Below are 22381 nucleotides of genomic sequence, written 5' to 3' on the forward strand. Positions count from 1 at the left end.
GAAATAGTTTTTAAAGCTCTCAATACCCTGAAATTCCGAAGTGCGGAAATTTTGCCTAGTTTTGTAAATTCTCCTACAAACCTGTTGAATTAAACCACAGTTATTTGGAAATACACAGCAGGGCACATGCAGCTGGAGATTGCATGAACATCGCATTGGCTCATTTAGCTTAGGGTGGTGGGTTTCAAATCTCCTGCCTTCAGGAAGCCCTGCCCCAGCTTATCTTCCCTGCTGCAGAAGCTCTGCGCATTGCGGAAGTTTATGAGATCTGCTTTGGGGCACAGAGTTAGCTTATGTGGCATGTTAGCCAGGGCTCTCAGGCTTCATCATCTGGCATCATGGGTTTAATTTACAGCCCACCTTTCTTCTGGGATGGAGCTCAAGACAGAGTACAGAGGTTCCTAACACAGTCTCCTTTCCAGGCACTGATCAGTCGCAGATAAACATAGCCTTAGCAAGGCTGCTGCACCTTGTGCCATGCACCATATGCTATAGTGCCCTGTTGTGAATACAGAGGGCATCCGGGAACTCAACCGAAAACATCCTGCAACAATGCACTGCCGAGCAAGATCAGTATTAGCAGGCGAAGCGTCTTCCTTGCCCACCATTACTGATATTCTCATTGAGGAACCCCTGAGAATGCTCCTAAGGTAGACCATCTCACCATTGGAAAACCACTGACTTGGGGCAAAGACATGAGTCATCATGACTTGGTTTTGGAATCATGGAGTGGCAATCATCTTCCTGAACACAGATGGGTTTTGACGACTGGCTTAGATTTTGTAGGCCAACTGAATGATGCCATTGGTGAGTGCCATGGAGCAGGAAGACAGGGGTGGTGTGTGTGTGTGTGTGTGTGTGTGTGTACCTCTGCTGCACAGCGTAATGGAATCCCATCTCTGAGCTGCCTGCAATCAGGCCAGAAGGGGAAGGCAAGGTTGGCAACTATTGAGTTTTTGGGCATGGACCACATAAAACCAGCCAGGTTTGAATGCTAAGGAGCGGGTGGGCATTAAGAGAAGCAAGCTTTCTTGGAGAAAGCAACGCATCTATTCCAAGCTGAAGGTCAATTCAAGGGGACTGGAAATAGTTAATATTACTGGATGATAATTATGATAATGATGTTATGTTGGTTTTCCCCAACCAGATGCCCTCTAGATGCTCTTGACTACAGCTTGACCACTGACCACTGACCATGTTGGCTGGGAGCTATAGCCCCAAACATCTGAAGGCTGGTGCAAAAGGATTGTGAGTGTGTTTATGTGTTCTAATAATTGGGAAGTACTGCAAACTCTGCTTTTAGCAGAGTATCATTCCTACGGCAAGCGACTCTGAGTGTTGTTTTTTTTTAAAAAATGAGGAATGAGGAAACCTACAACCTCCAAACTTTATAGATCAAGGACTGGGCATCTGGGTGGAGGCAGAGACTTCAAAGTCAAAAGATGGAAAATCCAAGCAGCCTTAATTTACAGTCTCGCAGCTCTATACAAGAGAGCTGAGAGGGATATTGTGGGAAATTCTCATGCAAATTATTCCAGTTTTAATGTGTTTGCCATACAGTTGAATTTATATTCGATATTTTCCTCAACATTAATTATATTGTACTAAATGACTGAGGGGTTTTTTTTTGGGGGGGGGAGACAGAAACAAGGTGCAAAACTTTCTTGAATGTGGCAACTTGCAACAAAGTCCTCTAACCATAATCAGAAACACTTGAATATTCCATTTTCTTTTCTCAAAACTTCCTATTTTCAAATGCAATTCTGGAAACGTTTTGAATTCAAAATGTGAGCTCTAAAATGTAGCTGAGTTATTTCATCTTTAAAGTTGGGCTCTTGAGCGGGAACCTTCCCACTAAGTTGTTAAAATGCATCAACAGGGAAGCAATTTGGGGTGGGGAGTGGGGGTGTGTGTGAGATATTAAAACGAAAGAAAGCAAAGCTCAGTGCTACCTCCATAGGAACTCTGCCTGGAATGAATACAGACCCTACCAGCCCTCCTCTTCGTTGGGGCAGGAGTCAGAACAGACAGACAATGACATCATGAGACTCGGTAACTTAATCTTTCTATTTAAAAAGGACCATTCTGAATGCTTTGTCTGGAAAATGCATTTCCTTAAAACCACAAATATTGTTCATGGATTTGAATCCTCCTGTGGCAGCTTCCAACTGTTTAAAGCAGGGGTGAGAAACCTCTGTGTCTACTCAGATGTTCTGGACTCCAATTCCCACCAGCCCCAGCAATCATGGCCAATGGTCTGGCATGATGGGAGTTGAGAGTCCAGGTTTCCCACCCCTGATTTAAAGGATAAAAAATAATACAAAACAGAAAAAAACAAAACACCTTGGTTTAAGATTGATAGGGAGATAGTTAGCTTCTAGCACACTGTGGGTATGCTCACACATAATACTAAGCCACAGTTTCTTTTAACTACGGATTGTTCAATAAACCACAAGTAGCCTCACAAAAGATCAAATGAGTCACAGATTGTTTTGCCTTGTGTTTCTATTGCTTAGTGAGCATCCTTGGTGGGTGTTCAAGCAAACCATGGCAAAGCAAAGTTGTTGGATTTGGACACAATGCCAAACCAAGCCACAGTTTGTGAGTCAACCACAAACCATAGTTTCAGATTGTGGTTCATTGCCAGGAAACATCCATGGTTAGCTGATTGGGCTGGGTGTCAGACAAGCTACGCTTTGGCTAAGCAAACCATGGCTTAGTGTTGTGTGTGAACCAGACCAGTGTTAAATGGGGTGGGGGCAGGAAAGAGAGAACAGGAAGGGGCTCAGTGACCCTTTTAAAATAACTTCTCTATTTCCCCAAAATATTTAAGTTACGTAAGCAAATAAATGATTAAAAACTAGTAATGCAATATCTCAGTTAGAATGCTTTTGTTTTCACTAATTCCTGCAGTTCAGAATGGTCATTGTACTTATCTTATCTGGAGAACATGAAAGCTTGAACATTGTTTTGTGACATTTTGGTTGGCCTAATCAAGGCATTGCCCTAATGTCTGAGCTTTGCATAGAAATGTCATAGGAAGCATCTCTTATGTTTCATGGCCTTTTGACTACACTGTTTACAACCCATCCTGCCCCTGCCCCCTAATGCTCATATATTTTTCTACTTTATGCATCTGATGTACTGGGCTCTAGTCTGCAAACTTTTCTGGCACCCAAAAACTGATCAGTCTCTAAGGTGCCACAAGAACCTTCCTTGCTCTGTCTGATCTTTGACCGCAATAAAGATTGATTGACCTTCCTTGCTTTTGTTGCAACAGACTAACATGGGTATCCCTTTCAGATTCAAAAACAGGTGTGTTTTCCCAATGGGCCAAAATCAGATACATCCCTCCCTTTACCTGTCTCTTTCCCTTTCCGGGGCAAATCCCTCCCATCCCCTTTCTTGTTGGCATTAGCCATGGTTTAGCCCCGTGGTGGGGAACCTCAGGCATGGAGGCCAAATGTGGCCCTCCAATCCTCTCTATCTGGCCCTCAGGATTCTCTCAAGACCCCTCAACATGCCTTCCTTGGGTGCTTTTTGCCTTGGTGGAATATGTAATTGAACTGTGATAATGCTGCTTGCCTGCATTATCAAGCTTTTGACCTTGCAGGGGGACTTTATCTTAACCATGTAAAATTCAGATATCACGTGAAACTCAGCTACCACCTTAGCCAAATCCTATGTGATACACAACACAGCACACTTTTTTTCGTGTTTGGAGGGCCACTTGCTTGCAAAGAGAGTATTGACTGATAAAAGAAGAGTCAGTGGTTCTCTTCGTTACCTAAGAACGTGACAGAGAGGTACAAGTGCTGCCATCTGCTCGTAGCAGCTCACCTTGTCTGTGCAAGGAACATGGTGCAACAGAGTTCTTGGTCCTGCTACCAGCAAGAACCATGACACAATGACCGAGACACTCTGATGGAGAGCTCAAAGAAAGCCAGAGCATCTTTCTTTGTGCTGACGCTGCATTCCCATCTCTTCCCATGAGGTGGGAACCAAAGGCCAGAACTGGATGCAATGGAGGGTGTGTGGCTGACACCGAGAGCAGGAGCTCTGCAGCTCATCCTCCTCTTCCTCCTGATAACATCTAGCAATACCAAACACAGGGAAGGGCCATACCTCAGTGGAAGAACACCTGCTTTGCATTCAGAAGGTCCTGGGTTCAATCCATTGCCAGGGAGGGCTAGGAATTGGTCCCTGCCTGAAACCCTGGAGAGCAACTGCTAGTCAGTGCAGACAGTCCTGTGATAGATGGGTCAGTGGTCTGATGTTCTGCTTTTCCCCTCATCCGAATCCCTGGCATGGGGCTCGGGCTGCGCAAGCCCCTGGGAGCATGCGGGGAGAGGTGAGGGTCTCGTGCCCGGCTCCATTTTCTCCCCAATATTTTTTTCCCTAACTGGCTTTCGCTGGAATCCGGAATTCAGTTCTGTCCCTGGACAGGGACAGATAGTCAGAACCAATGCCTAAGCAACCACTCACATTTCTGTATTTTAATAAAGTTGTGGCCAAAATTATGCCAAAACCCTTAAACCATAATTCTGTGTGAATTGTGATTTGGCTTGGGGACCTCGACACGCAACTGGTATTTGAAAACATTGCTGCCTCGAACTCTGCAGGAAGACTGCAGCCATCATGACTAGTAGCCAGTGATAGCCCTCTCCTCCACGATGGGTCAGATTGCACTGTAAAGGCCCAAGGCCACTGCAAAAGGATGCTCCATGCCTTCCCCAATGGTTGCGCACTCAAGACCTCTGGTAACTATGGAAAACAAGGGCACACTCACTCCCCATGTTCCCTTGCCTCACCAAGCTCTCCGGAAACAGGATACGACTGTGGCACCTGCAGCTTTTGCGGCAAGCAGAGAAATCCTTGCAAGTGTGATTGCATTAGGTTATGAAACCCAATGGGAATTAGAAGCGTTAAGGTTTTATTGGCGCTTAACCATATGCTTGAAAGACCTGCCTAGAGGATAGCCTAACATTTGGAGACGGCAACCCTTCATGTGGGCTTATTAGCACAGTAGGTTTCCATTGTAGCTGCAGTGAAGCTAATGAGGCCTTGCCACCGTTTCCTGATGGAGCCAGCGTTTAACTTAACAAATTTATCACCTGATAACAGCCCAATTAATCCAGGCAACCATTAAATGGGATGGGCTATGCAGATCTAAAGGTTTCGTTTATGAAGCTTCCTGGACTGAAGTCCCAGGCAGCTTGTGCTCCTGTAAGTGAGGGAGGAAGAATGCTTTCATACAAAAGGACAAGAGATGGAGAACTTCTGGCCTGTGGTCTCCTGAGGCCATTTTGGCCAGGAGTCCTGTGACTTTCCAGCCAGGCACCAGGCACCCAAATTATGGGCATAAGGTGCCATGGGAAAAGTTAATTTCCGAGGGTCAGAATGCTCTTTTTAATTTTTACGGAAGGGACTTTATTAAAGAAACAGGAAATGGCAGGGGCCTTTAGACTTTTAAATAAAAGTTGATTTAATTTTTTTCAACTGTGTTTGGGGTTTTTTTGCACACAACCCTAAAGCAGTTGCCAATGAAGCCAGAGTTCAGGTTATAAAAGCCAATTTCATACTTGCAATGACAGTGGGAGTCAAAGCTTAAGGTACCTCCGCTTAAGTGCTTGCCGGTACTGCAGCCAAGACTTTTTTTTTTTTTTTAAAGGGGGGGGGGGATTGACGAGATTTTTAAACTCAGGCGGAATTGCCTGGTTGTCGTGGCAATGCCCTTTTCTGCGCCATTACTTCCCTTCCCTTTAAAAATATCTTTCCGGTACAATTACTTTTATTTTTTAAAAAAATTAAATAAAATGGCAGTGCCTATTGACTGCGCCCCCCCCCCCCCCCGCCGGCGTGCCTTTACAGCCCTTGTCGCCTGCGATACCTTAATTTGCTCTTTGCTCTGGATGTTCCTATTTCGGTTCCCTTCGGCCGGCCAACTCAGCAGCTGTCCTGAATCCTTTTTTTGTTTTCATTTGCAGGGAGCGGGCTTAGGGCTGGATAATTAAGAATTCGCTTTGAACAGAAGACGAGAGCCCAGCCAAGACGTAAGCCAGCACGCTGCCAGGCCAGCCACCATCCTGCCAAGAGAGCAGGCGGGCAGTCCACCTAATAGGCAAGCCCAGGCGGTTGCCAGAATCTGCCGATTGGCCGGGGGGCGGGGGCAGGGGGGGGGAGAGAAAGCAACCCAACACTGCAGCAAAAGGGTTCCAGCCCTGCGGTGCACTCTGGCCCTAATTGGGACGGCAGCCATGTGGGTTTTCCTTTTGCCATGCCAGACTAGAGTCCTGACACAACGATACTGCCAGGTTCTGCAAAGCGCAGACCAACAGGATGCTGTCCTTGTGCAAGGCTTTTTTTAAAACAAAAAACCACAACTGTTGGTTTTCCAAAACTTGGAAAGCATCAGTAGGGCAGGACTATGCAAGTCTACCACACTACCTAGCACATCAGCATAGGAGCATAGGAAGTTGTAACATACTTGATTAATATTCCACAGCCTTTTAAATGTGTCTGTGGGAAAGGGGGGAGGTTGTTGTTTTGCTGTATTGTTTTAATTATTTACCTGTTTTTATCCTGTATGTTATTCTGTGAACTGCCCTGAGATCTTATGGTGAAAGGCGGCATATAAATGAAATAATAATAATAATAATAATAATAATAATAATAATAATAATAATGCCGACTCACATCTTTGATCGTTCCAGCTCAGCACTGTCTAGACTGACTGCAGTGGTTCTCCAGGATTTCCCTTTTAAATGCATTCTTGGGGGGGGGGGTCTGGGGAGGTTATTGGTTTCTAGGGTTTTTTAGTTCTTGTTTTTATACAAGCCACCCAGTCAGATGAGTGGGGTACAAATAATAAGTTGCTGTTGTTGTTCTTATTATGTTTTGTATTTTTATGTTGTGAACCACCCTGAGATCTACAGATTAAAGGAGGTGTGCAAATTTAATTTAAAAAATAAACAATAAATTTCAAGCCCCCTGGTCATAGAATTGTAGAGATGGAAGGGACCAAAAAAGTGTCATCTAGTCCAGGAATCTTTTGCCCATCGTGGGACTCAAACCCATGACCCTGAGATTAAGAGTCTCATGCTCTACTGACTGAGCTATCCCACCTGGACGTGTCAGAATTGCAACGTGGGACCTTCTATGTGCAAAGCTGATGCCTTGCCACTGAGCTATGGCCTTTCCCCCAAGTGATTAAGAAGCTGTGTTATACTGAGTCCAGAATTTGGCCCATCTAGCCCAGTGTATTGTCTACACTGACTGGCAGAAGCTCTCCAGGGTTTCAGACACGGGGTGCCCCAGCGCTACCTGGAGAGGCTGGGGACTGAACCTGGAAGCATGCAAAGCAGATGCTGAAGCCCTGAGCCATGATCCCTCTCCAGCAGCCAGAGGTGGAAAGAACTGGAGGGGAAAGAGGAGGAAGGAGGAAGGGGTTCCAGGAGATGGAGGAAGGCAAGGGGAGATGAAGTCCAGGTGGACTGTCTCCTTCCCACAAAGGACCATCTACCATCAGCTGCCCTATGGGAAAGGATCCCAATTATCTGCCCTACGTGTTGATACTGTTTATTGTGGTTTGAAGTGCACTTTGAAGCCGCTTGGGGAGCCTCCTAAAAGGTGGGGTATAAACAGTTCTGATTAATAAATAATAACTCTGCTGTTGCTTGCCCTGTTTGAAAGCCAAAGTGGGCATTTGATCTTGAAGCTATGGTAGCGGGGGGGGGGGGGGAACGACCCCTACAATCTGTTACCAGCAGCAGTTCTAAAGGAGCCTCGCCGCCAAGGGAAATGGCTGTGCAGGCTTTCAGCATGTTCACACAGGTAAAACTACAGGTGTACGCAATGGAGGAAAGAAGAATTTGCTGGAGCCGAGCTGAAATTTCAGCTGTTCGGTCCCAGTTTTGGAGGTGGGGGAGAAGCATTTGCGATGAAAGTGATGGGCAGAAGATCGTCTAAGGAAATTATGCTCTACAGAATGTCACCGGGTGGCGTCCCCCAAATTGATATTTTCTGTTGTCCTGTGGAGTGTCCTTCTTTCTGCTGTATGTGAAGAAGCAACCACCAGCTGCTTCACAGGTTTTGTAAGGACATACGTTTTGACCCAGACTTTTCCTGACCCATAAGACTGAGCCCTGCTTGATGTGTATGAATGCCCTGGTTCTCTATTTTATTGGCTTCCATAAGTTTTATACTGTTAGATTCACAGAATTGAGGAGCTGGAAGGAACCCAAAGGGTCCCTAGGCCTGCCTCTCGCAATGAAGGAATGCTGTTTTATCGGTTTTAGGTTGTATTTCTGTTTCAACTGACACAGCACATAGTGAAAACTGCTTAAATGGTCTTTTCCTTCTTCTTCTTTTGAAATATCGAGCAGTTAATAAACACTTATTTATAAGTAAGTAAATGAAATGCACCTCTCCTAGTTTGCATTTCAGGGTGTTTTCAGGGCTATTCTGGGATGGGAATGGGAAGCACAACTGGCAAGCTGCCAGGGATATTTCGCTCTCTCCTAGAACTCCCCTTGGAATGAATACTGCCAAATTATGACACAAGATCATCCCAGAGGTGATAATGGGAATCAAAGTCTGTTATTAGAGATCCTGTATCCTCCTCCCTACCTCACAGTTCCCAGGATTCTCTGACAAGAGAAAAACACAAGATCTGTAGATTGCTGGAGTTCCCAGATCCTCCACATTTCATGGATCTGCAATTCCCGGGGTTCTCTGAGGAGAGCGGATCTCTATCCTATCCACTTTAAGTCTGCGCTACAGACATGTCATTGGTCATGGCCATGCAAAGACAGGTTCTAAGCAGGTTGGGAATTGCCTGGGAGTCCAGTCAAAGTAGTCGAGACTACACTCCCCACACTGGACTGTTTCTTATCTGTAGAAGGACTTCCATTTGAGGCAGATTTCCCAGGAGCCATAAACTGGGTTGCTTAAGTCTTCAACTTATTCGAAATCACTGTTGATGCCATTTTGGTTCTCTTGGTGCAGGTGAAAATAGCTGCTTTTCTGGGCTCTGGGACTTGCAACATGTCCCATGTGTTGGGGCTACTACATCAATAGAAGTGGTTAATAAATTCCATTCCAGCAAGAGCCCTGGCTTGGGTTAAATGGGTGGACATGGCTTGCCTGCACAACTGAGAAAGAACAAAAGAATCCCATATCAGCCTCGTTGATCCAGGACCGTTAAAGCACATGAATTTCTTGCTAGGATAGCAGGGAAGTCATGGGGAGTTTATGGGAGCAGGGGAAGAAAACCTCGGTCCTGATCTAGCCAATCGCCTTTTAGGAGAGGAATGAGAAAAATGCTACTTACGCCATGACAATAACAGAAAAATCTAGCCAGTTCCATGGGTCCCGGAGGAAGGTGAATTCCGTCATACAAAATCCTCTCGCCAGAATTTTTATCAATGATTCAAAAGTGTAAATGCCGGTGAAGGTATACCTGCAAAGGAGGGGTTGGGGGGAGTGTTAAAAGGTCCAAGAAAAAGAGAGACAGAGTGTGTGTGTCAGTAGTTGTGGGGAGAGATAATATATATCCCGTTCATCACTCAACAACCGACAACAATCGGCATGTGTGAAAAGGGCACTGGGGTCAAAACACCACAAAAGCTTTCATTTAACCCTCCAGAATTGCCTCAAACTCAGTGCATTCCGATGGGTGCATTTCACCCGTGCTACTGCAAATCATTAAATGGTGTACCTGCATGTTCATTTTCCTGAGTTTATTGCTCCAGCCAAAGGCCATGACAAACTCACATTAGGCAACTACATTAATAAAATAATAAAACAGAACATACATCCATAATATAAAAGAGACTTTGCCAAGTCCCTGAGCATTAAAACACAGTTTCCTTGTGCATCTCCGACAGCTCCAATTCTAAAATTATTCCGCCTTTTAAAAATCTAATTTGCTAACACCCATGGATGTAAGTTACCAGAGACACCAACAAACTCAAATCCATCTTGATTTAAGATTAAATCTCCAAATCGCCACAACAATTTATAGCAATTCCATCTACAGTGGTACCTCAGGTTACATATGCTTCAGGTTACAGACGCTTCAAGTTACAGACTCCGCTAACCCAGAAATAGTGCTTCAGGTTAAGAACTTTGCTTCAGGGTGGGAACAGAAATCATGCTTCGGGGGCGCGGCGGCAGCAGGAGGCCCCATTAGCTAAAGTGGTGCTTCAGGTTAAGAACAGTTTCAGGTTAAGAACGGACCTCCGGAACGAATTAGGTACTTAACCTGAGGTACCACTGTATCTCCCTTTTCCTGATTTTGTCTTTCTTTTTTTTGCAACTACTGCATATAGTATCACTCTTTGTGTGATGAAGTTATTATTGTCACTCAAAAGAAACTGTACCATTTCTGCCAGGATGTGCCTGCTAGCTTGGGTGAACAAAGGTTTTGGAAAGTGACCTCTTGGATCTCTATATAAGGGGCAGGCTAACAGATAATGAGTTATGTCTTCCACCTGGGGTTGACCACAAATAAAAAGTCTGTCTACGTACAGGACCTTGGTTGTATGTAGCAGCCATCCCAGACTGCAGGGGGCTTCAACTGAAAACACAGCTCAGTAAAGGCATTTCTTCAGGAAACTGGTGAGAGTTTGGTCAAATAACTAGCTCTAAAATGCTCTGTTCTCAAGAACAGATATCAAGGGGGAAATTTGGTGTTTCAAATTAGTTGCAACAAAGAGCCAATCCCTTAGTTGACATTTATTCAATGTCAAAGCAGAGTTCCAGAAAATATTAATAGTGTTAAACATCTTGATAAGCTGATTTCCAGAGTTGGTTATCACCCAATTCTGTATAACACAGTGCAGGGAAATGCTTAACAGGCATGTAGCAACTTTTAAAATATACTTTAACTGAGTGCAGTCTGCTCCTGCCTTAATGTGGCTACCCAGATTCTGTACAGACAGGAGTGCCTGGAATGCTCTGGTCCATGGGGTCACAAAGAGTCGGACATGACTAAACGACTAAACAACAAAAACAGATTCTGTACAAAGAAGAGCTGTTGATGTTCCTGAAGGTAGAGAGTTTAGCTTCCCAAAGAACCTATACTGCACAGTTTCCAAACCTTTAATGGAGTTCAAACCACAGAGCCTATAGCTACCAAATATCTTTAAGGCAGGTTCAATCAGATGCCCTCCTTTATTGTAATAGAACTTTATCAATGCCCCTATGATTTTCTGTGCTTTGACTTTCACTGCCTCCACATGACAATTCTAAGACAGGGCTTCATTAAAGAATATGCCCAGGTACCTAAATGATCGAAATGGTTCTCATGCTCTACCGACTGTAGTTTTCTGATCTAAGCACCATTTATACACAGGCCTCTGCCAAAAATCATAACATTGGTCTTAAGAATAATTTATAGAAAGTATGCACTGAACACCTCTAAGAAATTTTTGAGACATAATCAAGAAAGAGGAACACTAAATAATCTGGATACGTGAAATATTGAGATCTTCCTGTCCCTAATTACTGGATAGAGTTAAAGCTTGCATTGGCTTTGTTTACATGGCACCAAATCATTAATATAAAAGTTTAAAAGAATGGGAGTCAGAAAGCAACCTTGCTTCACTCCTTGTGACATTTTAAAAGCATCAGTCATACTACCATTTAAACCTACTTTGACCCTCATTTCTGAATGGTTCTTGGGTCAACAGCAGAAGTCTGCAGTCGATGTTAGGAATTTGAAATTTCTCCCACAGTCTGTTTCGATTAATAGAAAGATCAATAAAGGCTACATAAAGATTGTTCTTAGTATATTTCCTTATAATACGGTTCAGAGTGAAACAGTGATCAATGGCACTGTGTCCTCCTCTGAATTCCACTTCTTCTTCATGAATAATGTTATTTTTGCAATGGTCTGGTTGTTTTTTGAAGGAGATACCATGCAGGGACACGGGTGGCACTGTGGATTAAACCACAGAGCCTAGGACTTGCCAATCAGAAGGTTGGAGGTTTGAATCCCCACAACGGGGTGAGCTCCCGTTGCTCGGTCCCTGCTCCTGCCAACCTAGCAGTTCGAAAGCACAAAAAGTGCAAGTAGATAAATAGGTACCGCTCTGGCGGGAAGGTAAACAGCATTTCCGTGCGCTGCTCTGGTTCACCAGAAGCGGCTTAGTCATGCTGGCCACATGACCCGGAAGCTGTACGCCGGCTCCCTCAGCCAGTAAAGCAAGATGAGCACTGCAATCCCAAAGTTGTTCACAACTGGACCTATTGGTCAGGGGTCCCTTTACCTTTTACCTTAGGTGCTACTGGATCATTTCACATTTTGTATCTTATATTTACGTGTTCATCGTTGTAACCGGCCCTGATATTGTGAAATGGAAGTCGGGATAGAGCGTCGCAACCCCAGAGTCGGTCACGACTGGACCTACTGGTAAGGGGTCCCTTTACCTTTACCTTTACCATGCATATACTGTAGCTTGGAGATGTCTAACAAGCTAACTGGGTGATAGTTTTGTGGATCCTTCCAACCCCCTTTCTTATAAATCAGTGAAATGCCCATTTTCCACCCAGAGGGCATTTGGCCTGTATTGTATATGGTGGTGAATAAGCCAGCCAGGATAGGAACCCACCATTCTAAGGTGGACTCATATCCTCTCCAGGAGCTTTATTTGATTTCTTGCTGGAAATAAGGGCCTTCCTCTCATCACCGGAGACTGGTTCCTATTCAGGTATGTTTGAGAAATCCTTACTTGTGCACATGATTATCCAGCATGTTTGATATAGGCCTGAGGCACAAGAACTGGCAACATGCATAGCAAAGGTAAAGGGACCCCTGACCGTTAGGTCCAGTCGTGACCGACTCTGGGGTTGCGGCGCTCATCTCGCTTTATTGGCCGAGGGAGCCGGCGTACAGCTTCCGGGTCATGTGGCCAGCAGGACTAAGCCGCTTCTGGCAAACCAGAGCAGCGCACGGAAATGCCGTTTACCTTCCCGCCGGAGCAGTACCTATTTATCTACTTGCACTTTGACGTGCTTTCGAACTGCTAGGTTGGCAGGAGTAGGGACCGAGCAACGGGAGCTCACCCCGTCGTGGGGATTCGAACCGCCAACCTTCTGATCGGCAAGTCCCAGGCTCTGTGGTTTAACCCACAGCGCCACCCGCATCCCTAGCAACATGCATACTACCCTACTTATTTGCATACCGGAGATGCCAAGCATGTGCCAAATATGCACCTGTGCATAATTTGCCAGTTGCTTAAGAGGCCCTGGGTTTTGTGTACTTTGCTGTAATGGAAATGATAAAGGAGTACGATTTTGTGGGACGCAGTGAAGATTGCAAAGAACTGTAGCATCCGCAGTAAGCCTTTTTTAAAATCTGCTGCTGACAGAGCCACGTGAAGGCAGCTGGCTCTCTTCATTTCTCTAGCTTAAATTTTGCATTGTGCTTTAAGTGGCTATTTGCATGGGATTTTCCATGTTGTTTTATCTCCAGAGAAGCTCTCCGCAATTCATGCATGCAAGTCAAGCCACACACAGAGACAGAAGGTCTCAGTCCATTCCTAAGTGAACGCCCATTTTGCACTTGTTGGATCCTAAGTCTGTTCCACCTCATTTACTCATTAAACTACTATAATAATTATTATTAATCTGCATGGATTTTTTTTATCTCAATAATACTTAAATGGGCATTTCATCACAGCCTTTTTAAATATGTATTTTATCTCAACGTGCATATTTCTAAATGGATTTTGTCCTAAATTATGCATTTTAAAACTTTTTAAAAGTCGAAAAGCTGATCTGCACATTAGTCCAGGGGGTTCAGGTCAGGTGAGTTCCCACTGGAATTCAGAGATATCAAATTCCTGAAGCAGACTACACACCCCACAGGAGGTGAAAACAATTTGACCTGGGGCAAAATTCCTCTGTGAACCCCAAAATGAGAGCCAGACAAGATGTAAAACAGTGTGTTCCTGTGCAGAATTTGCTATTCTGCACTGAGATACAGTGATGGCAACAAGCCTAAATGTTTTTAAACAGGAGAAAATGGTTATGACAAAAATCATGGAGGCCTATTATGGGCTACCAGTCCTGACACCTAAACAGAACTTCCATGTGTGGGAAACATACCAACATAAGACAAACCCTACTATTAGTTCTGTTGCCACTACCACTAACTAATAAAAATGTCACAAACTATTCTTCATAAATAAAAGCAAAGTTTTTACAAGCCACACACCCTGAGGTAAGAAAACATGCCGCTGTTGATAGGTTTAGCACAGGGATTCCCAAACTGGGGGTCTCCAGCTGTTTTTGGACTACAACTCCCATCATCCCTGACCACTGCTCCTGCTGGCTAGGGATGATGGGAGTTGTAGTCCAAAAAATGGATGGTTTGGGAATCCCTGGTCTAGCAGAAGGGTGGGGAACCTCATAGCCAAGGGCTGCAGGTAACTCTCCACACACACACACACACACACACACACACCCTCTCTTTCCAGCCTTTGGGGCTCTCCACATGCTGAAATCTCTCACTGCCGCTACTCCAACACTGTTCTGGAGTGCTTTTTCCTATAAGGGAATATTCCTTGTCATGCAGTCCAAGGAAGGCTGCTCACGGGGGGATGTGGCCCTTGAGCTGCCGAAAATACAATAAAATTTTAAAAATCCCCTGCTCCTGGTTTTAACATTTGGAAGGAGGGGAAGAATATCACAGCATTTTCACCGTTTCTGGAAGTTGCGGCCTGCGTGTTCCCCACGAGCCTGACTCAAAGAAGGGCATCTTTGTCATCCTCTCCTCCAGCGCCAGCCACCAGGAGCAGATGGCCGTGTTTATCATCCGTCAGTCAAAAATAAAAAGTGGGTTCTGGTTGGCTCAATGAGCCACACTAATTGTTTAATGCACTGCACTTAGTTTAAGCTTTTGCATCTGGTATCTATTTTCATAAGGAAGAACTTGCAGGGATGCAAACTTGCTCTGCTTAATTTTATTTTGTTTTAAATAGCAGGCTTGGGAGGGAAGCAGGGATTATACCTTCCCCCCGCCCCCGCTCCCTCCCAGGCCGATGGAAACTCAGCGAGTGTTCCTAAATGAGGTGTCCAGCTAAGCTTCAGAGACATTTATATAATCAAAAGCCAATTCCCCAAGTGCCATTACTCTCTGGGGAATGCGTGGCCCTCCAGATGTTGTTGGTTGGTCACTGTGAGAACAGGGTCTCCGGCTGTTTTTGGACTACAACTCCCATCATCCTGTGCTAGCAAGACCAGTGGTCAGGGATGATGGGAACTGTAGTCCATAAAGCAGCTGGAGACCCCAAGTTTGGGAAATGATCTAGAGCAGGCATAGGCAAACTCCGGCCCTCCAGATGGTCCTGTTAGCTAGGGATGATGGGAATCGTAGTCCCAAACATCTGGAGGGCCAGAGTTTGCCTATGCCTGATCTAAAGGCTTCCTGCCCCCTTGTGGTCCTTCCTGTAGTGAGCTATGGCAGGGTCACATGCAGAGAAGGAGGGCTGGTTCTTTACAGCTCCTGTTACGTTCTGTGGGGCAAACTAAATCAAATGCATGTGGAAAAACTGCTCATGGAAGGCTAAAGCTGGTATCTGTTAAGTATAACTGGTTTAATTCACACCGAAATGGGAATACCTGTATGCATTGGTGAAAGGGTTTAACTTGAAGATTCCACTGAAGGTAAATTAAGAGCAAAAAGGAGCTCTCTGAGCTGCCATGATGGGCTGATAATTAACTGTTATTGTTCTCAGATAGCTCTGAGCTTTAACCTTAGATCACATGAGAAGGTATTGAATGACAAATTCGCCATCTCCGAAGGGTGGTGGCTGGAGTTCTTCGTTCCTAGGCTCTGTGAGTGTGAGGGTGTAAATGAAGATCTGAAGAGACAGACCTCTGTTTCTGGGTCTGTCGGAATTATTTCATATTTTGTAAGATGCCGAGCCTACGCCTTTTCTGCCATATGTCTCATGGAACTGTTTGGATGTATCATTTGATACATCTTCTGTTCTGAAGAAAGTTCTACAGGTAAACTTTTGAACAATCTAATGTGTCTGGACGATGCTTCATTGAAAAAGGAATCAGTTTTTAGGCACTGAGTCCCTTCAAACTGCACAGTATGTTTGATCTGTATCGACCACAACTACCACAGACACACACTTCATTCCACTGATGGCTCCAATTCTTTGCCTCTGCCCCCATATCTGCTTTTCCTGAATTCCAGTCCAACTAGAAAAATTAACTCCAGAATCAGAGGCTGCACAATTATGCTCCTTTGGTTCTTTTCTGCTCACTACATGCGTGAGAGAAGCCGCATTTTTGGTGAGAAAACACCAGCCAGTCACACATTGGGGCATCTGCCTTGCAAATAATGCTCTTTAAATGTTCTGGTTTGTGATTTAGAGCAAGGCAAACACACCGTCTCTCAGTGGATCTGTTTCAAGAGGGCGAATGCATGCCAAGAAATGCCCTCGATCCCGCAAATGAACATGCAGAGCGGTTCTGATACGAAGCAGTCAAAGGGCAAATTGGAGGTTTCAAAAAGAGGGATAGAGAGAGAGAAAAAAATCAGCAAAATACTTACTCAACGTATTTGTTCCAAGGAGGGAGTTCAGACCATGCCATGAACACACAGTTGGTTAAAATAGTGCACATGATAAACATACTGAATAATGTAAAAGCACAAGTTAAGGAAAGTACTTTGAATGAGTATTTAAAAACCAAAAACCCAGCCCTTGCACTTCGCACCACAAGCAACATCGCAACCCTTTCCTGGTTTGTTCCTGTTCATCATTCCCATGTAAAGTGTGAATGCACATTAAGGAAGGGTCTGTAAGAAATCTTAAGTGAGCAAATTCACCGCAAGTTCATAAACCAAACTGACTTAAAATTTACAGAATGTTCCCTATTGAAGGAGAATTATATGAAGATGACGTACAGATGGTGCACAACACCAGTGCAGTTAGGGAAAATGTACAAAACTAGTTCAAATATATGGTGGAAGTGTAAGGAAAAGGAGGGGACATTTTATCATATGTGGTGGGATTGTAAGGTAATTAAAAAAAAATGGGAAATGTTATGCAACGAATTGAAGAAAATGTTCCATTTAACATTTGTTAAAAAACCTGAAGCATTTTTTATTAGGGATTGTAGGGAAAGATCTGCCAAAAAACCTGAAAAACATCTTCATGTATGCAACAACAGCCATGAGAGTTTTACTAGCACAAGGATGGAAGACTGAAGAAACCCCAACTAAAGAATCATGGCAAGAAAAATTGATGGACTATGCAGAACTGGCAAAACTGACATACAAGCTACAGGACAAGGATAACTGTGACTTTAAAGATGAATGGGAACCCTTTACAAAGTATTTGAAGGCGCAACAAAGTGAACTGGACTCCTTGGCTGGTTTTGAATAAACATTCACAAACTTTTTATTGATAATAATCAGCTAAATAGTTTGAGGATCGATACAACTGTGTAACATGCAAAAAAACAGCATTTTTAGAGAAATCAAAGACTGGAACTGAGGGAAGTCGGGGGGTGGGGGCGGGTGGGTTCTATGGGTGGAGGGAGGAAAAATGGGGGGGAATAAGGATGATATATTTCTGGATAATATGTTTTGTTTTAATTGTGAATAAAAAGTTATTAAAAAAAATAAAAATAAACCAAACTTCCACTGGCAAGAGAGCACCCCTCTGCAAACAAAAACCAATGCTCTCTGAGTGTGCGAGTGATACAATGGCTGTGCAAAACAGATCAGTGCAAAACAGATCAAAACAGATTAGGAAGAACTTCCTGACAGTAAGAGCTGTTCGACAATGGAATTTGCTGCCAAGGAGTGTGGTGGAGTCTCCTTCTTTGGAGGTCTTTAAGCAGAGGCTTGACAACCATATGTCAGGAGTGCTCTGATGGTGTTTCCTGCTTGGCAGGGGCTTGGACTCGATGGCCCTTGTGGTCTCTTCCAGCTCTATGATTCTATGATTCTAAATACATGTTCTTCTTCTTAACGAAGGTCATAAGAACTCCTGAGAGATGGAGCCACCTCTGCTATTTATTCTGGGCAAACGCTGGCTTGTTCCAAGTACCATGTTTTCTAGTTTTCCAGCCCATGGACTGGGAGGCTGACACACTCCATCTAGGCTGGTGTTGCTTGTTTTGACTGGCAGCAGCTCTGCAGGGTCTGGGGCAGAGAAGGGTCTTTCCCATTTCTTGCTACCTAGCGGTCTGTTGTAGCTGGAGGTGCTGGAAATTGAACCTGCGTCCTTCTGCACGCAGAGAAGATGCTCTGCCACGAAGCTGTGGTCCACCTCCCCAGAGTAAGACAAACCCATTTAGTCAAACCTGCTCCTCTTTATTCCAGTGTAAGTGACTCTGCAGGGTTTGTCTGCATCAGAAGCAATCAAATTACTGAGGAGCACCTGATGGAGAGACATGGAAGATGGAGAAACTGCCCCTAGTGGGACACCTGCTGGAATGCAGTGGTGCCAGGGCCACAAATCGGTCAGAAACACAGCAAGCTAATGCAGCTGGCGTCAACCCAGTGCCCTCGAGTTTCTGCTGGTATCACTGACACAGACTGGCAGCGGTTCTCCAGGGGTTCACACTGCAGAATTTCCCATCCCTGCCTGGCCAGCAGCAGCAGTTGAGCCCGAGACCTTCTGCATGCAAATATCTTTTGTCACTGGCAGTGGCATAGCATGGGTTGTCAGCACCTGGGGCAAGGCAAGTAATTTGCGCCCCCCCCCCACTGCACTGTCCCTCCCCCAGATAGTCCCTCGCTCTCTCTCCGCACCGCACCGCACGCCTGGCACCCTCCTCTCCACAGTGGGCGGCGACCCGGCGGCTCGGATCGGATTCGCACAGCCAGCACTGCAGTGAGAGAGAGTGAGCGAGCCAGGTAGGGGCAGAGAGCTGCGAGTGCGAGCGCGCCCCCCCCCCAGATGTTGCGCCCGGTGTGGCCGGCCCCCCTGCACCCCCCCACGCTACGCCACTGGCCACTGGGCTGCAGCAATTTCCCAACCTTTGCCCTTCGTTGGTGCCCTCTATAGGACTTCGGCAAGAGCCAGCACAGTCTAGGGGACAGAATAGCGATCTGGTACTGGGGAAATTCAGGCTCAAGTCCCATTTTTGGCCACTGAGCCAATTGTGGCCTCTCAGCCTAATCAACCTCACAGGGTTGTTGTTGTGGGAGGGATTGCCTATGCTGCCCTCAATCTCCTGGAGGAAACAGATATATTAAAATGCAATAACTGCTAAATAATCAATCGTACACTCTCCCTGCTGCTAGAAATGTAATTCTGATTCCCCCCCCCCCCGCTCCACAGAGTTTAAAATAACAATGTATGGATGGGGATGGTACCTACAAATACATAATCAGATAAAGAAATACTGAGAGGGAGACCTACATGTGAAATGGGGAAAGAGGGGGCCCACAGAGATGGGATTGTGAAGTAGCCAAGCGAAGTCTTTCTTAAAATAAATTTTAAAAGGGTCCACGTTGAATGGGAGCACAGGTGCAATGGTGCAAACTCAGCATTTTTAAAAAAGAGAGGCTCTGTTAAAGAAGGGAGTTGGAAATGCCTGGGAAAAGAGATGTTGCAAAGACCACGCGAAGGGAAGCTTGCTGAACAAGATTTGCTTACACAAATGCTGGGAAGTAGGGAGCTAAACAATCGTCTCATCGGAGCACATGGGGCTCTGCAGGGTATTCTGAGCAAAAGTGACAGCTCCCTGCCCCAAGGAGGTTGCAATCTATCTTTAGAAAGGGAGGGAAGCAAGACAATGAGAGATCGAGGCGAGGAAATGCTGCTTAATATTTAAACACCTAGGGTTTGTTCTAGCTGGAGATGAGGACTAAGGGAGTGAAATCTAAGATTTCGTGGAAGAGGAGGAGGGACAGAGAGGTGGTATCGTGGAGCTCAGCCACCATCAACTAGGGGTGCTTCAGATGGTTTGGGCCACCTCTGCTAACAGCCCCAGCTTGCACAGCCATCCTGGATAGGACTGGTGGGAGCTGTAATCCAAAACATCTGGAGGGCAGCCGGTTGGCAACAGCTGATGTAGCTATTCTTGGGGGGAGTTCAAGGCATAAGGACCATCACAGGAGAAGCAGAGAGGGAGGAGACCTTCAAATAGCTCAAGGACCATAAAGAAGGCTGATGGCTGAAGAACTGATGCTTTTGAATTATGGTGCTGGAGGAGACTCTTGAGAGTCCCATGGGCTGCAAGGAGATCAAACCTCTCCATTCTTAAGGAAATCAGCCCTGAGTGCTCACTGGAAGGACAGATCCTGAAGCTGAGGCTCCAATACTTTGGCCTCCTCATGAGAAGAGAAGACTCCTTGGAAAAGACCCTGATGTTGAGAAAGATGGAGGGCACAAGGAGAAGGGGACGACAGAGGACGAGATGGTTGGACAGTGTTCTCGAAGCTACCAGCATGAGTTTGACCAAACTTTGGGAGGCAGTGGAAGACAGGAGGGCCTGGCGTGCTCTGGTCCATGGGGTCACGAAGTGTCGGAACGACTAAACGACTAAACAACAACAACAAAGTATAGGTGGAGGAACAAGGGAACCACGCAGTGATACATCCCAATAAGTGGTGACATATCCCGGGGTGTCCTGCACTCATGATTCATTACCAGAGGCAGATCATCAAAGAAAATGCCAGCCTGCTGGACATGTCTTCAATCTTCTCCTTAAGTCCGTGACTACAGTGAGGCTACAGGGGACTGTTGTCTGACATCAACTTGTAGCATGCTCTACATCTGAGTAGCACAAACCTTTAAGCAGGATCTCCATTTCTGTTATGGGGGGAAAGGGACAGTTTCTCCCCATCTACTGCCACCGCCACCACCAGAATAATAATAAAAAATCAGCTCGGTTGCTAACTACCCCAGTTACTCCCGCATGAAAACTTAAGAAACTAGTAATTGGACTCGAGGGGCTAGTCATCCCAAGACTGATTCAAAAACATTTTCCACTACTGGGACCTGTTCCTCCCGATGAATGACTGCAGAGAATCGCAGATGGCAAGCCTCATTTTCTGCTGTTATTACCTGATGAACATAAACACTATAAAAGGGCCTTGATCCGCCACCCAGCGGTACCTCCTCCCAAGTAAGCTAAGGGTCTTTGAAGGCAGCTCCTTACGGAATGAGCAGCAAAGGAACATCTCCCAGAGCCAGCTTCTGACTTTCCCACAGGTATAAACAGGAATGGGGAAAAATAAGAAGTCTTAAAAGTTTAGCCTGGAGAAGAGGAGGTTAAGGGGTGATATGATAGCCATGTTCAAATATATAAAAGGATGTCACCTAGAGGAGGGAGAAAGGTTGTGTTCTGCTGCTCCAGAGAAGCGGACACGGAGCAATGGATCCAAACTACAAGAAAGAAGATTCCACCTAAACATTAGGAAGAACTTCCTGACAGTAAGAGCTGTTTGACAGTGGAATTTGCTGCCAAGGAGTGTGGTGGAGTCTCCTTCTTTGGAGGTTTTTAAGCAGAGGCTTGACAACCATATGTCAGGAGTGGTCTGATGGTGTTTCCTGCTTGGCAGGGGGTTGGACTCGATGGCCCTTGTGGTCTCTTCCAACTCTATGATTCTATGATTCTAAGTTGAGAGACATCACTGCTGTTCATGATGGTTGGGAGTTGCAGGACAAAACAACTGGAGGGCAGCAGGTTGGGGAAGGATGGTGTAGAGTGGCTCATTCCAAAATATGGGCCACCATTAGGAAATAAATTCTGGCTGGGGTTATGCAGGACACTGTCCCAACCAGGATCCATCTCTGCAAATAGCATGTCTGAACCCTGCTGCGCACAGAGCCTGGGGCTTCTGTGCCTCTAAATCATGGGTAGGCAAACTAAGGCCTGGGGGCCGGATCCAGCCCAATCACCTTCTAAATCCGGCCCACGGATGGTCCAGGAATCAGCGTGTTTTTACATGAGTAGAATGTGTCCTTTTATTTAAAATGCATCTCTGGGTTATTTGTGGGGCATAGGAATTCATTCATTCCCCCCCCCCCAAATATAGTCCGGCCCCCCACAAGGTCTGAGGGACAGTGGACCGGCCCCCTGCTGAAAACGTTTGCTGGCACCTGCTCTAAATACAGGGTAGGAGAACCTTAAGCCCAGGGGATAAAGATGACCTTCCAGGCCTCTCTGTCCAGCCCTTGGGACTCTCACTAGGCCCCTCCCCTGGCCACACACCCTCTTACCAAGCTGCGCCCATTGCAAGACCTGGCATACAAAGAGAAAAGAGCTGCAATCTCAGAAATTCCCCCTCTTGCACAACGGCACTGCTACAATAAGTGCCTGTGCATGCTGCGGTGTCCAGGAGAACCTTGCAAGGTATTATCCCCGTGTTAAGAGAAATGAAGGGTATGGGGAGCTG

At 45.6% G+C, this 22381-nt stretch overlaps 1 protein-coding gene across 2 annotated transcripts in view; it reads right to left on the bottom strand.

Moving 5' to 3' along the window:
• Positions 1-22381, bottom strand: part of SCN5A (sodium voltage-gated channel alpha subunit 5) — a 307891-nt gene that overhangs the window by 180615 nt on the left and 104895 nt on the right. For both annotated transcript variants that reach the window (XM_083405984.1, XM_083405985.1), the window contains 2 exons: positions 16574-16661; positions 9332-9460 (listed from right to left, as the gene is read on the bottom strand). In XM_083405984.1, the coding sequence (XP_083262110.1) occupies positions 9332-9460; positions 16574-16661 (217 nt within the window). Of the gene's footprint in view, positions 1-9331; positions 9461-16573; positions 16662-22381 lie in introns of those variants that run through there.

This window comes from Podarcis tiliguerta, assembly GCF_965153285.1.
Source record: "Podarcis tiliguerta genome assembly, chromosome: 12".
Classification (NCBI taxonomy): Eukaryota; Metazoa; Chordata; class Lepidosauria; order Squamata; family Lacertidae; genus Podarcis; species Podarcis tiliguerta.